Consider the following 16,291-nt stretch of genomic DNA (forward strand, 5'->3'; position numbering starts at 1 on the left):
CCAGATGATGTAAGGGCTGGAGAGCAGACTTTAAACAAATGATTATGCAGTCAAAAGTCTGAAGGAACTGAATTGCCCCCTGGACATTGGTAGCCAAGGTTGTAGCGGAGGAGACCTCTAGAAGGAGGTAGTCCAAGTAAACTGTGACATGAATGCCCTGGGTTCACAGAACAGCCAGAGGCAGGACATTCTTTGTGCCTGAATTTGGTGCAAGGCAGTCATTAAATCTGCCTTACTTGGTCATAAACTGGTAGCTTGGACAGCAAAAAGCAAGGAAGGGGCATTGGTAGAAACTCTATTTTAACTTCCCTTGAAATTACAGATTGGACTCAGGGGTCTGGGATGTCTTAGATCCAGAATGGCGCAAAGGCCAACAGAAGTCCTCCTACTTTTAGGAGTGGGAGGATCCCTCTTTGGGAGGAAAGCTTCTGGGCAGGCTTGGTGGACCTGGGAGTTCACGACTTGTGATGAAAGGAGGTGCTAACTGTTGTCTTAGAAGTAGATGCCTGGGGAGAGTGAAAGAAGTGGTAGTCTTAGGGGTAGGAGACTTCTTTTTTTGAGGTAAAAGCACTTTTCCCCCAAATGACTTCCTTGATCAGTTTATCTAGGGATTCCCCAAAAATTGAATTCACCATCAAAATGGCATACATAGTTGTTTTTTTCCAAGCAGGTTAAGCAGACCTAGCCATAAAATCCTGCACATATGCACATCGATAAGGGACATTATAAAGATCTGGCGAATTACATTCGTTAGAACATCAACACAAAAGAACAATTCTGATGGCATCAGCTGTAAATGTTCTAGGAGAGCAGTATCCTCAAAAGGTATGTTCGTGTTCTCTATTCATATGTCCTGTCCAGTTAGCAATGATCTAGCAAATGGACACAGCAGCAACAGAACAGATGGCTGCAAAATGAGCAAATGAGGACTAAAAGAGGACGTCAAAATGCCTATCAATAAAAACTACTCAATAAGAACTATAAGAAATTTACTGGGAACTGAAATGGCACACCGAAGATAACCAATCTGGGAAACTGTTAAATAACCCAGAGCATTCAGCAGTTATTTCTCGATAGAAGTTTCAGAGGAAAAAAAAAAAATATATATATATATATAATATATTCTTTCCTCAGAATGGACCAAACTGTTGATTTGGCCACTCCTAATGTTGCTGCTATCTCTCTGATGGATTTGTTTCATTTTTTAAAGGCTTCCAATGGTCTGTTTCACTTGCATGGACAGCTCCTTTGAACGCATGATGTAGGTTCACAGGAATAGATTCCAAATGCAAATACAAATCTTAGAATCAACTCCAAACCTTTTACCTGCTTAAATGATGAACAAATAACAAATGAGTTGCCTACACCTGGCCATGGAACAGCTTTTGATTCAATTGTCCAATTACTTTCGGTCCCTTGAAAAAGGTAGGATGACTATTTTAAGAGCTGTAATTCCTAAACCCTTCCTCCAATTTGGATGTACATACCCTCCTATTAAACCTGAGAGTGTGCACTTTCAGCCCATATTCATTATATAACTATAGCTTGAATATGTTTTGGTAAATACCTGAAAAAAACTAAAATTGTGCCTGTGTCCAAATATATATGGCATGCTTTGGGGCAACCCCAGCAAGTTTATGCCAGTCTCCAATTACCTGAAGGTGGCTGCATATAACCCATAATCTAATACAAGTCCTGTACGGTATGGTCTAGATATTATATTTTTTAAATGACTTTAGTGTAAGTATTCAAATAAGCATTTTGTCTGTTTAGTAGATATGTAAAGGAAAATGGTGGGACAGCATTTTGGGTCAATCAGGTATACTGTCTACACATGCATAGCGAGGAGAAAGCTGAAGAGTACGCTGATCAGTCTAATATTACTCCTTCACCATTTAGTCACAGGCTTGAGTTAAGGAAGTGACAGAAACAATTTAGATCACCAACTTAAAACAGCTCTCATATGTGTGTCTCAGTGTATTTAATTATTTGCCTGGAGGTCAGCTTTAACCCATTTTTCTGCACTCAAATCTACTATTCTTTTCCATACAAAGATAAAACAAATGTCAGGAAAATATGTTAACTTCTAGGGTTACTTCAAACTAGTGCATGATTTGGGATACCCATGTTCTGTGCCAGTCTCCTGCACCGCATTCAAATCACACTGCCCTTGCAATCTGCAGAGGGTGTCAGCGCAAAGTTAATGACATCCCAAATGCAGGTCGCAACTCAGTGTGTCTGCCCACACCAGATTGCAGAGGATCAGATGGTACAAAAGCACCATGAGGTCTGATTGCATTGAATTTTCAAAAGTAGTGCATGCACTACTTTTGGTGCGGTGCAATTTCAGCCCACTCAAAATGAATGGGCAGAAGTCGTACAGGAAATGCACAGCTTTCATGTGTGATTCACATGCAGTTCCTAGTGTGAATGTGCCCTTACAGCCAGAAATACTGAAATAAAGCCTTTTCTATATAAAGTTTCTATTAAACTGAGAAAGTCAAGGATGCCTGTGATGTCTCAAAGTTGAAAAAAATTGAACAGTAGCCAACGTTCAAATTTATATATAAAGGCACTAAGACAAAAAAACGTAAGGGGGAAGACACTATGTCAGGCCTTAAAATTTCCACTTGCCTGCTCACCAATGGCGAGTGGAAATTATGGTGGGGGCAAGTGTGTACCCCAGGGCCGTCTTGCTGAGCAGGCTCAGAGCTCAGGCCAGATCTGTCAATGGCACTGGGAGCCGTCAGACTGCTCAATAGCTGAGCGCAGTGAAAGCAAAGGAAGGTGTGTGTGCTGTGCACTCTGCCTCCCCCTAGAGTGCAGTATCCGGCTCTGTGAGTGAACCAGGAAGTACTGCAACTTTTTATAGGGCTGTGTGTGTGTGGTGGGTGTGTGTATGCATGTACATGTGTCTGCGTGTATGTACATGTATGTGTGTGTGTACATGTGTGTGTGCATGTACATGTGTGTGTTTGTGTGTATGTACAGTGAAGGAAATAAGTATTTGATCCCCTGCTGATTTTGAATGTTTGCCCACTCACAAAGAAATGGTTAGTCTAAAAATCGAATGGTAGGTGTATTATAACACTGAGAGACTGAAGACGAAGAAAAAATTCAAAAGAAATGCATGTCTAACAAATTTTGCACTGATTTGCATGTTCATGAGGAAAATAAGTATTTGATCCCCTATCATTCAGCAGGATTTCTTGCTACCAGGTGTCTTTCATACAGGTAACAAGCTGAGATTAGAAGCAGTCTCTTAAAGGGAGTGCTGCTAATCTCATTTTGTTACCTGTATAAAAGACACCTGTCCACAGGAGCAATCAAACAATGAGATTCCAAACTCTCCACCATAGCAAAGACCAAAGAGCTGTCCAAGGATGTCAGGGACAAGATTGTAGACCTGGACTGGGCTGGGCTACCAAACTATCGCCAAGCAGCTTGGTGAGAAGGTGACAACAGCTGGTGCAATCATTCGCAAATGGAAGAAACACAAAACAACTGCCAGTCTCCCTAGGTCTGGTGCACCACGCAAGATCTCACCTCGTAGAGTGTCAATGATCATGAGAACAGTGAGGAATCATCCCAGAACTACACGTGAGGATCTTTTCTATGATCTCCAGGCAGCTGGGACCACAGTCACAAAGAAAACAATTGGTACCACACTACGTGGACAAGGAATGAAATCCTGCAGTGCCCGCAAGGTCCCTCTGCTCAAGAAAGCACATGTCCAGGCCCATCTGAAGTTTGCCACTGAACATCTGAATGATGCAGAGAAGGACTGGTTGAAAGTGTTGTGGTCAGATGAGACCAAAATCGAGCTTTTTGGCATCAACTCAACTCTCCGTGTTTGGAGGAGGACGGCTGCCTATGACCCCAAGAACACCATCCCAACTGTCAAACATGGTGGTGGAAACATTCTGCATTGGGGGTGTTTTTCTGCTAAGGAGACAGGACAACTGCACCGCATCAAAGGGACAATTGACAGGGCAATGTACCGTCAAATCTTGAGCGAGAACCTTCTTCCCTCAGCCAGGGCATTGAAAATGGGTCGTGGATGGGTGTTCCAGCATGACAATGACCCAAAACACACGGCCAAAGGAGTGGCTCAAGAAGAAGCGCATTAAGGTCCTGGAGTGGCCTAGCTAGTCTCCAGACCTTAATCTGATTGAAAATCTGCGGAGGGAGCTGAAAGTTTGAGTTGCTAAACGTAAGCCACCAAACCTTAATGACTTGGAGAGGATCTGCCAAGAGCAGTGGGCCAAAATCCCTCCTGAGATGTGTACAAACCTGGTGGCCAACTACAGGAAACGTCTGACTTCTGTGATTGCCAACAAGCAATTTGCCACCAAGTACTAAGTCATGTTTTGTGAAGGGGATAAAATACTTATTTTTCTCATGAACATGCAAATCAGTGCATCATTTGTTAGACATGCATTTCTTTAGATTTTTTTGTTGCTATTCTGTCTCTCAGTGTTACAATACACCTACCATTCGATTTTTAGACTGATCATTTGTTCGTGAGTGGTCATTTAAAATCAGTAGGGGATCAAATACTTATTTCCTTCACTGTATATACATGTGTCTGTGTGTATGTACATGTGTATTTCTGTGTATGTACATTTATCTGTGTGTATGCGTGTCTGTATGTGCCTGTGTGTGTGTACATGTGTCTCTGTATGTACATGTGTGTGTGTACAGGTGTCTCTGTGTGTGTTTTGGGACTTGAAATTTTAAGCCCTGCACTATGTTATTAATAAAGTCATTAGCTATCTTGTGGCCTGTTTTTAAACACATCCTATCGTAGGATGAGATCTGGATTTTTTTCCAGTAAAAATTAGATTCCGTGCTAAAGCTCAAAAACGCTTGGAAAAACTGCTGGATGAAAAACTTAATGAATTTTTGTGCCAGCTTGTAGTAGCATTTTATTAGCATTTTTACATGAAGAAGAAAAACCACTTGAAAAAAGCTGTTGGGAGCGTTTTAGTCGTTTTTAGAAGCATTTAGGAACGTTTAGCATTTTTTTCTGCCGGGAAAAAGCTCCCTAAAATTTTACAAAACACAATTTTTTTGTGCTCCTAAATGTTGAAGCTAGAAAAAAGCTTCTAGCATAAAAGAGTGTGCTTGGACACATAGGATAACACTATTATCTTCTAGGAGCAGGTGGACTCAGAAAAGCCCCTAGGAGCTTAAAAAACCACTAGTGTGGATGGAGCCTTACAGTTTTGCCCATGTTTTGTAGTCAGCTATTTGAATAGTAATGTTTTCAGATGCATTTTAACAACTCTTAGCATCCATTCTGCTGTTGAAAGTAGTCTAGGGGTTTTCCAATATTTCAGAATCACGCTCATGGCCACATTTAGGAGATGTGAAAGCAATGTTTCCTAATGTTGGAGCAGACAAAGGCTGTTGTGGAGGAGTCCTTTGGAAAGGTCTCAGTGGTCTCCAAATGGGGTTTAATTAGTGAGCTCCACCACCAAAGATGCCCTTTGCAGAGAAGTGGAATACCATGATAAGCACTGGATGTAAATAACATGATTGTTCTAACGGAGTAAGAAGATCTAGGTATCTCAATGGTTTTGGAAGGCTCTGGACAAAATTGTGAGTTGAAACCATATCCAGAATTCAAGAGGTGTGGGCCCCCATCTTAATTCAGAAAGTCCAAGAACCCTGCCACCTTTGGTTGCATGGCATAGTAGCAATGGGACCTCAGTTCTCCAGTGTTGAAAAAACCTTGCATTCAGGCCTGAGAATAAATGAGGATTATCTACACTGAGTTTGAGTGGAGAGTTTTGTTCCTAGTGTTACAGTTGTGGGAGCTAATGTGTGGGGAATGATTCTCAAGGGGTCGCTTCCAGTGCGACAGCCTTAAGGATCGGCCACACACCAGCAATCTGTCTGCACTGGTATCTACATTTACATCCACTTATGTGGCTGGCCATCAGGCCATTCATTCAAACGATCCCGCATCTTATACCAGTCCAGCATCCAGTTTCTGCCATCCTCTTCTGATGGAAGTATTCTGTTTCTGAGTCCCACAACCATATATCATCACTGATTTGTTCTTATTTACTATTAGTGGCATCTTGGGTTCTAATCGCTATAATAACAGCTTGCAGCAGAGACCTCATGCCTTTTTTATGCCCAAGTACAGGTTTTCTATACATTTGTTTTAATATGAGGATCTATTATCGATTACCTTGTTTAAGACTGAACTTATAATGTGTCAATAAATGTTTTTTACGATTTGTACTTTGTGTGCTGTGGTTTTACACAGTCATCAGCTTTCCTAAGCACTTACTGTGGACTACTGGATCACTTAGTTACTGGACCAGTTTTGACAATAAGCCCAATTTAAAGTTCTGTCATGTAGTGAGACTTTGTAGTATTTTCTAATATCATGGAAGTCCAAACCCCCATTAACTTTACTTCGAGTTAGTACTCGATTAGGAATTTGGGGCTTTTCATAAATTTGTTGAATTTAGAATTTCACAGATATGTGGATGCTTGCTTGGAGCAATATCTATAACATTTGTCAGCTGAGCATCCTTTTGGCATCAGTAAGTAGGAGGAGCAGGAGTAGTCTGTGCAGGTGAACAAAACTGGTGTTTAAATTGACCTCAGGGAATGATCTTGGGCTTCTCTATCTTGGACAAAAGACAACATGATCCGGGTGGATCCAAAAACAGAGCAGGGGTTTGAATCATGAGGACAGAATTTTTGCATACATTTTCATTTCACCGTTGAAATAAGCCTGAAACTCTGGCATAAAAGAGGGTATTTCCCTTTTTTCATAGTCACTGTGATGTACGCATATATGGGGAGTATAAGCATGGGGTAATGAATTTAATAAGGTTTACAAAGCGGGCAATAGCATTTGTTCAAAACATTTAAAGTATTGGACTGTGTAGATCTGTGTGTCTGGGTCTGAGCTTTTTCCATTAGGCATGTGTGCCTGACTCCTTTAAAATGCTGAGTAGGACCCCCTGGGGCATGGTGATTGGTAGCAATGCACACAGGATTTTGCTATATCCTTGAAGGTATAGTGTATATCTCCTCTGTTGTTTTTAATGCAGGGGATGCATGTTCTAGTCCGTTGGTGTCATAAGGCAGTGACCAGTAGCTTGCCAGGTGTAATGCCTCTTGCATAGTATTTATGGTCTCTCTGTTGGAGCACCCTATTAGAGTCAGTCTATAATAGTTGTTTTAAAGCTAAGGTTTAATGTACACATATACTGTGTAAATATCCCACTCCCATGGATCAACATGCAATTAAATAGTTTCAACCAAATAAATTTTGTTTTCTAGAAATACCTCTTAAGAACCAGTGACATCATTACTGGGTCTGTCTGCTGGTCTTTGCACAGAGACTTGTGAGATGGGCTGGCAGGCGCCTGTAAATGTTGGCCCATCCCTGCTGAACCAGCTGAATTTTGATTCATGTAGGGCTAGCTTAATACTCTGAAACTGGATGGACATCTTTTGGCAAGTAAATGAGCTCTCATAGATATTTTTTAATTTTGGTGTTTTAGGGTTTTTCAAATCTATAATGTCTGTTTTTAATCAACATAAAACACACATAACACTTGGAAAACACTATTGAAACAAATAGTACCATGTCATAGCGATATGCCGTGTTATAAACAAAATTAGAGTACAAAAGAGAATGAATGGCTGTCAGAGGCAAACACTACCTTTTGCTTGCTTGGCAGGATATACAGTGGGGATCGAAAGTTTGGGCACCCCAGCTAAAAATTTGTATTAATGTGCATAAAGAAGCCAAGGAAAGATGGAAAAATCTCCAAAAGGCATCAAATTACAGATTAGACATTCTTATAATATGTCAACAAAAGTTAGATTTTATTTCCATCATTTACACTTTCAAAATAACAGAAAACAAAAAAATGGCGTCTGCAAAAGTTTGGGCACCCTGCAGAGTTAATATCTTGTACTGCCCCCTTTGGCAAGTATCACAGCTTGTAAACGCTTTTTGTAGCCAGCCAAGAGTCTTTCAATTCTTGTTTGAGGTATCTTTGCCCATTCTTCCTTACAAAAGTCTTCCAGTTCTTTGAGATTTCTGGGCTGTCTGTCACGCACTGCTCTTTTAAGGTCTATCCATAGATTTTCTGTACCCCTTCTTCTCCAAACGTACCTTTGCTCATTCCGGCCAAAAAGTTCAATTTTAACCTCATCGGTCCACAGAACTTGTTCCCAAAATGCATCAGGCTTGTCTATATGTTCATTTGCAAAGTTCAAACGATGATTTTTGTGGTGAGGACGTAGAAGAGGTTTTCTTCTGATGACTCTTCCATGAAGACCATATTTGTACAAGTATCTCTTTATAGTGGAATAGTGTACCACAACTCCAGTGTCTGCCAGATCTTTCTGGAAGGATCGTGCAGTCAAACGTGGGTTTTGAATTGTTTTTCTCACAATCCTGCGAGCTGTTCTGTCTGATATTTTTCTTGGTCTTCCAGATCTTGCTTTAACTTCCACTGTTCCTGATGACTGCCATTTCTTAATTACATTCCGAACAGAGGATATTAACATCTGAAAACGCTTTGCTATCTTCTTATAGCCTTCTCCAGCTTTGTGAGCGTCAACTATTTTTAGTTTCAGTTTTCTAGACAACTGCTTAGAAGAACCCATGGTGCTGATTGTTGGGGCAGGGTCAGATGAGTCTGGGCATTTAAAACCTTTGAGATTGACATCACCTGGTCTTCCCAGACAATGATTGAGAACAATCCATGACACTGGCAGGTCTCAGCTTTGCAAAGGGGGCAGTGCATGCTATAAATTCTGCAGGGTGCCCAAACTTTTGCAGACGCCATTTTTTTGTTTTCTGTTATTTTGAAAGTGTAAATGATGGAAATAAAATCTAACTTTTGTTGACATATTATAAGAATGTCTAATCTATAATTTGATGCCTTTTGGAGATTTTTCCATCTTTCCTTGGCTTCTTTATGCACATTAATACAAATTTTTAGCTGGGGTGCCCAAACTTTCGATCCCCACTGTAGGTCCTTCTGAAACTAGCCAGGATCAAAACAGCAAGATGTACAATATAATAATTAGTTCCACCATCTGCCAACGAGGTGTTGTGTGCAGAACAATAATATGTTCAGATGCTGCTTACCTTGTCATTTGTCCCAATCTCCATCTCCACCACAGCAGCAGCATTGCTGACTTGGTCCGAGTACCTGGACTGTGATTTTACATCTACTCTCCATTTTAAGCTTTTAAGGGTGTTCTCCCATCTGGTGTGGTTGATCATGCTTTCCCGAATCTTTCTTTTGTGATTCTTCCAAAACTTAGCAATGACTGCAGATTGTTCAACCGTGATTCCCCCTTGCTTTTTAGTCTGTGCTGTCAGAAAAGCCTCAATCTGGTTTGCATCCATGTCGGCAGACACTACAGACTTAAAATAAAGGAGAGAAAAAATAATATTTGTGAGCTATGTAGAGAGAAAATATGTGGAACGAATATTGTATCTAGACTGTATACATTTAAAAACAGAGGATCAGTAAATTTAAAACTGATATTTCAGTTTAGGTTTGACGCTAGCAAGTTGGTGCCCACACTGGCTTTTTTTGGTAAATAAATAATCCCCCATAAAAGCCCCGATGATGTTTCTCTTATGTGTGATGAAACATTTGGAGGTCTGCAACATAATTTTCAGTCTAATTTGGCCCATTAATGGATTTATGATTGGAACTTTGTTTCATTTGTTTGTCCCTAGATCCACTTTTTTTTGGATACCAAGCAATCTTCATAGATAATATATGGCTCAAATCCAACTAAATGGAGATGTGTTGCTAGTGACGCTATATCTATTTTTTAAATCAATTGGGTTGTAGATGTTGATATTTGAGGTACGATCTTCATATGGAGGTGGGTTCGTGCTGTCACTGGGATGGTTCTGACATATATGGGATAGATCATGTTGGTGTTTTCCATTTTGTTATGCAGTAGTCCTCTGCAAGCGTTGCTGATTTTGAGCCCCTCCCCACGAGCCCGGCAGGTGCATGTCATTGTACACGCATTGTTGTACATGTGAACACAAGCTAATAAATTTATGTGTATAAACACACATGTATTATATAATTTTTTTTTGTTTTCTTTTCTTCTTTCTCTGTGACCTTTCTGATTTTGCAATTCAGAGTGTGTATTTATCAATTGGGGTTAATTACATCAACTATGTCTGTCATGTAATTGTTACATATGGATTGCTTATAGTGCTATGACTGTTATATGATGTCATTATATATATTTTGTCCTAGTTTTTGTACAAATGAGATCCAAGGTCCTGAGGAAGCAGTTTCTGTGAAACGCGTTGGCCATTTAAGACAAGGATCTTTTGAACAGTTTTATGGTTATATTCCAAGCGACATTATTAATTTTATTGTTTTTTTTGTGATGTGTATTTGTGATATTAATATATGTGAATAATAAAATATTGCTTTTATGTACTAATATTTGTTCTTGTTTTATACCTTGGGAGGTACATTGACAGTCCCAACTCTAAGTGCTGTTGTTTAACAAATCAAAAATTTGATACTGCATTATAACAATACATCAGCATATACATAGATATACAGCTATATAGATACAATCCTCTAGAAGTCTGCCCTCTACTTCCCAAGTTAATATGCCTTATGCTATATAAATACCTTTAAATCATAACATAAAGTCATCCTAATTATAAACATATAAGATTAATTTGTCAAAGAACCATAAATTGAGAACAGCACTGTTCATTCAAAAGGGTTCCCTCCAATCTTCATGTACATAAATACATCATATTAAAAATTGGAGACAATCATTTTATAAATACACATGTACGAGTTTATAAATTATATGTTTATGTATCCAAGTTAATGTATTGGTATTATAAACACAGAGGGATAATAATTACACGTATTTGCATATTTACAGAGATCCTCTATATTACTGAAGAAGCTCAGAGTGAAACGCGTTGAATGAACTGTGCTGCTCAGTTTATGGTTCTATGACAAATTCATTTAATGTCATATCTAGGATGACTCTACGTTATTCCTTAAAGATATGCTAAATTGCTTTGGGCTATACATATAAGACGCAGAGAGCAGGCTTCCAGAGGATTCTATCTGGATATCCATGCTTATGCTGACGTTTGTTATTAAGCAGTATTCATTTATGATTTGTGTAATATTTTAATCAATTTTGTCCAATAAACTCAATGACTACATTTTTTAAAAAGATAGATGGTTGTGCTGCTGTAAATTAGGGGTCTCCAAGACATGGCCCACTGGCCACATCTGGATTTGTTAAAAGTTATGTGACATACACTGTATATACTCTTCTGGGAAGGCTATCCACAAGGTTTAGGAGTGTGTCTATGGGAAATTTTGACCATTCTTCCAGAAACGCATTTGTGAGGTCAGGCACTGATGTCGGACGAGAAGTCCTGGCTCACAGTCTCCGTTCCAATTCATCCCAAAGGTGTTCTATCGGGGTGACGTCAGGACTCTGTGCAGGCCAGTCAAGTTCCTCCACCCCAAACTCGCTCATCCATGTCTTTATGGACCTTGCTTTGTGCACTGGTGTGCAGTCATGTTGGAATAGGAATGGGCCATCCCCAAACTGTTCTCAAAGTTGGGAGCATGAACTTCCAAAATGTCTTGGCATGCTGACGCCTTAAGAGTTCCTTTCACTGGAACGAAGGGGCCAAGCTCAACCCCTGAAAAACAACCCCACACCATAATCCCCCTCCACCAAACTTTACACTTGGTACAATGCAGTCAGGAAAGTTCCATTCTCCTGGCAACTGCCAAACCCAGACACATTCATCGGATTGCCAGACAGAAAAGCATGATTTGTCACTCCAGAGAACATGTCTCCACTGCTCTAGAGTCCAGTGGCAGCGTGCTTTACACCACTGTATCCAACGCTTTGCAATGCACTTGCTGATATAAGGCTTGGATACAGTTGCTCGGCCATGGTAACCCATTCCATGAAGCTCTCTATGTACTGTTATTGTGAAGGCCACACAAAGTTTGCAAGTCTTTAGCTACTGACTCTGCAGACAGTTGGCGACATCTGCGCTTTTTGCCCTTCCGTATGTGCTGACCCCACTATCATTTTACGTGGCCTACCACTTTGTGGCTGAGTTGCTGTTGTACCCAATAGTTTCCACTTTGTTATAATGCCACTAACAGTTGACCATGAAATATTTAGTAGCAAGGAAATGTCACAGATGAACTTATTGCTCCAGAGAGTGACCCATTCTTTCACAAATGTTTGTAGAAGCAACCTGCATGCCTAGGTGCTTGATTTTATACACCTGTGGACATGGAGGTGATTGGAACACCTGAATCCAAGGATTGGGAGGGGTGTTCCAATACGTTTGGCAATATAGTGTGTATATATAGATAGATAGATATATATATATATATATATATATACACACATATACATATACACACACAAGCAGTGCCTTATCATAACATTAGCTAATAAACTTGTTTATGTTGCTGCAATGCAGGACCTGCCAGTGCCTCTTACATTGGACTGTTTGTATCTACTTAAAGCGGAGCTCCACCCAAAAGGGGAAGTTCTCCTTTAAGACATCCTTCCCGCTCCTCTGCTTACCTTGGCATGTAATTTTGGAGGGGGAAATCGGGTACCTAGTTTTGACAGGTACCTGTTCCCACCACTTCTCCCCCCCCCCCACTCTCCCCGCAGACTTGTGGGACCCATGATGGATCCCAGAAGACTGCAGAACCATTCACAAAGCGCAATGCGACTCGCACATGCGTAGTGGGCACCCAGGCTGCCCACAGTTAGGATGCCAGCGCCAGGAACATGGAATCTAGTTAAGAACTAGCCCGGCTGAGGACGGCGCTGCATCTTGGGACAGGTAAGTGTCCATTTATTAAAAGTCAGCAGCTATAGGATTTGTAGCTGCTGACTTTTATTTTTACTTTTTTTTTTACACACTGAACCTCTGCTTTAATTGCATGCACTCGGGAAGTCACCAACTTTATCTGAGTACAATATACACCATTGGACTATTTATATATAGTGTGTGTGTGTAAAACATTATTACTATTGCAGACTGGACCCAACTGGAGGAAAGAGCTCTAGTAGAGCTCCTTAGTAGGATACTAAGACTTCATTTTTACCTACATATACTTATATGGGGGTCAGTACTGCAGGGTGTGATTGGAACTAGGGTATGCAGAGAGAAGCAGAATAGTACAACGAAAGGCAGAAAGGTTGCTTCCCCGTGTTTTGGCAGAACAGTCCAGTGGACACCAACAATCAGGGAAGGTAAATGAACAGCAGAGTGGATTAAAGATCCAAAAAGAACATAAACTTCCACGTTTTCTAACAACAACCTCTAAAAACAAAATGGCGACAGAATACTGCGTTGCTTTCTGTGCTATATATAACATTTGAGATGCAAATAGCAGTGATAGTAAGATCGGTGTTATATGACAAGCTTCAGATGTGAGGCCCCTCAGGGACAGAGAGCTCTGAGCTTTTTGGAGATAAAGCTAGAGAGGAGATTATTTAAGAGTAGGACACTACTGAACTGTATGAATAGGTGGGAGTGTTGCCAATCCTCTCGCTCCTCATGCCACTTTCAGGTCAAGTATCTGTCAAAGAGATACTACTGCCTCGATCCTCCTTTTCACAGGAAATTTTATTCCAAGAATTTATTTTGTTGTATGGTAGCTCTTTTATAATAGAGTGGCTTGCCTATTAGATATTAAGCTTGCAGCTTCAGAAAGAAATCTTTTGTTGTGCACCGTAGTGGAAATGTACCAAGAGCGCTCTTTGCCAGGAAAGACAGGATTATCTTCAGCTAAATATTTTCAACATGTCTGCCAAATATTTTCCCATCAATGAAATCAAATTACAGTCCTACTGTACAGAATGACGACAATAAACTGCGTCCTGATGAAAGGGAATCAGTTGCTTCATTTTGAGATGGCGAGAGCAAGTTTGCTTGTTCAGTATATTTTAGGTCTAAAGAAAATTAGTAATGTTACCCAAAGAGTGAAGGATTTGTAAGGTGAACAGTCAATATCATTTGCAATGCTAAATGACTAACTAGGAAAAAAATGCAGAGCTTTTTCATCCTGTGAAACTGCATAAAAATCTGTTTTGTGTAAATACAGAAAAAAATCAAACTGTTACTAGCTTGTTTTCTCTCCAGGTTGGATGTTCTTCACTCATAAAAATAGCATAGACCAGGAAAATATATCTGTATTTATTTTCTATTATCATCAGCTCCATCTAGTGGCCAAAAGGCTGTATTTTTTTCTGCAAATTAAATAAACACTTTTTTAGGTGTATGTAACAAATCACCCATTGCAGAAGACTTCAGATCTTGCTGATCCAGCGTGCAAAATTTCATGCAGCACGCCCTGTCTGAAAAGTGATGTCGAAAAGCCTGCATGTCTGTGTTACTAATCAAGACCCTGGATCTAATGAGCAAACGGAATTGTTAAACATATTTAATTCCTTCTCACCACCCTACTGTGAATTACTATTTTTTTGGCAGTTTCCCATGCCTGGATGACCGTAAAGCAAGGACTGCTGGTGGGGGATCCAAAAAGAAGAGGATAGGGGCTGCTCTGTGCAAAACTATTCTACATATCAGGTAAGTATATGTTTGTTTGTTTGTTTTTTTAATTATAACCTTTAAAGTCTTTTTAAGGCCCCATTCGCACCACTGTTTTGTAGAGCAAAGTTCGAAGCTCCAAAACGCTCAGGGAGAAAAAAAATCAATATCACTCTATGGAGGCGGTTCACATCTCCACTCCAAGTTGCCTGAAGCTCAAAAACGTTTTGTAGCTCCATTCAGGCAGAAATACATGGAAATGCGCAAATCGTGCGTTTTCATGCACTTTCTCGTGTTTTGTCGCGCGACCAAGAGCATTTTTCTGGCATGGCAGCAACTGATGTCACAAATAAATTTTCTCTCTATTGGCTAAAACAAAAACGCCAGAACTCAAACAGCCCAAAAACAGCTGAACAAACCATTTACAAACATTTGCAAACGCGCATAATGTGTGACAAAACATGCGTAACAATGCACAAAAACGCTATGCTCAGTGGGGAATGGAGCCTAATTAATCTCTTCTTTTCTGTGAAACTTCACCCTACGAAGATCACTCTGGGTTACCAATCTTGTGATCAGCATTGCTAATGGATCGCTTCTACATCAAAGCCCATGCAGAGCAGATACATTCTCCTTCTTGGCTCATCTGGTCCCCAGGCTAAACTGATTGCTCTCTAAATCAAGGACTAGACTAGGGAAGGGTGGGATGAGGAAGGACATTTGCCTTCCTGTGGCTCTACTGATCAGCAATTCATTAAGATGACCTCAGAGAACCTCACATATTGATGAATGAGTCCAAATGATTGCACCACAGCTGGGACTCCACCCCAGATAACCTTTGGTTCAATAAAAATGTTTTGAAAAGTATTTTAACTGCGGTTATTGCTAAATAAAGAAATTCAAGTTAAAAATTAAACTCTTATGAGCTTACATATAAATGTCTACAACACCAACACAAGAACGGTCCCAAAACTGAATGCCGGTCCAACACGGTTGCTTTGGGTCCAAATGTAATTAAAGGATTCTGTATTCCATTTTCACTTTTTAAAATGTAAATTCTTGCCTTAGTTGCAATTGCTGAAAGTTTAAAATCGTGCCAGACCACACCAAAAGCGGTGCAGGCACTACTTAAAGTGGAACTCCACCCAAAAGGGGACGTTCCGCTTTAAACCTGTCCCCCGCTCCCCATTAAAGATTGGCACCTTTGGGAGTGGGGGGGTGGGTGTTTACCCAAATTTGACAGATACCCGCTCCCAGTTCCGCTGCAATCGCTCAGAGCGATCGGAAGCAGAAGTTGTCCTTCTCACCCTCCCTCCCCGTTGTCTTCTGGGACACGTGACAGGTCCCAGAAGACTATGGGGCCATTCACACAGCGCAGCGCTCCTCACGCATGCACAGTGACCACCCAGCTGTCCCCCCACTGAAGATGCCAGCGCCCAGCGCCGGGAGAGAAAACGGCCATGGTGAGGACACAGCTGGACCGAGGGACAGGTAAATGTCTGTATTTTAAAAGTCAGCAGCTACAGTTTTTGTAGCTAGACTTTTTTTTTTTTTCAGCTAAAACTCCGCTTTAATAAAATGCAGACCAACCAGATCGCGTGGTACTACTTTACCATGCAATTCAGTGCAGGCAAACACACTTTTTTGGGACCTGCATTTTGGGTGTTAGTAAGTTAA

General features: G+C 40.6%; 1 protein-coding gene across 2 annotated transcripts in view; it reads right to left on the minus strand.

Annotated features, from left to right (window-relative positions):
- COMMD1 (copper metabolism domain containing 1) overlaps positions 1 to 16,291 on the minus strand; it is a 231,951-nt gene that overhangs the window by 125,095 nt on the left and 90,565 nt on the right. For both annotated transcript variants that reach the window (XM_089669179.1, XM_089669180.1), the window contains exon 2: positions 9,140 to 9,421. In XM_089669179.1, the coding sequence (XP_089525305.1) occupies positions 9,140 to 9,421 (282 nt within the window). The remainder of the gene's footprint in view (positions 1 to 9,139; positions 9,422 to 16,291) is intronic.

This window comes from Staurois parvus, unplaced genomic scaffold (genome assembly GCF_062004578.1).
Source record: "Staurois parvus isolate SC_StPar_1 unplaced genomic scaffold, SC_StPar_1.0 ptg000070l, whole genome shotgun sequence".
Lineage (NCBI taxonomy): Eukaryota > Metazoa > Chordata > Amphibia > Anura > Ranidae > Staurois > Staurois parvus.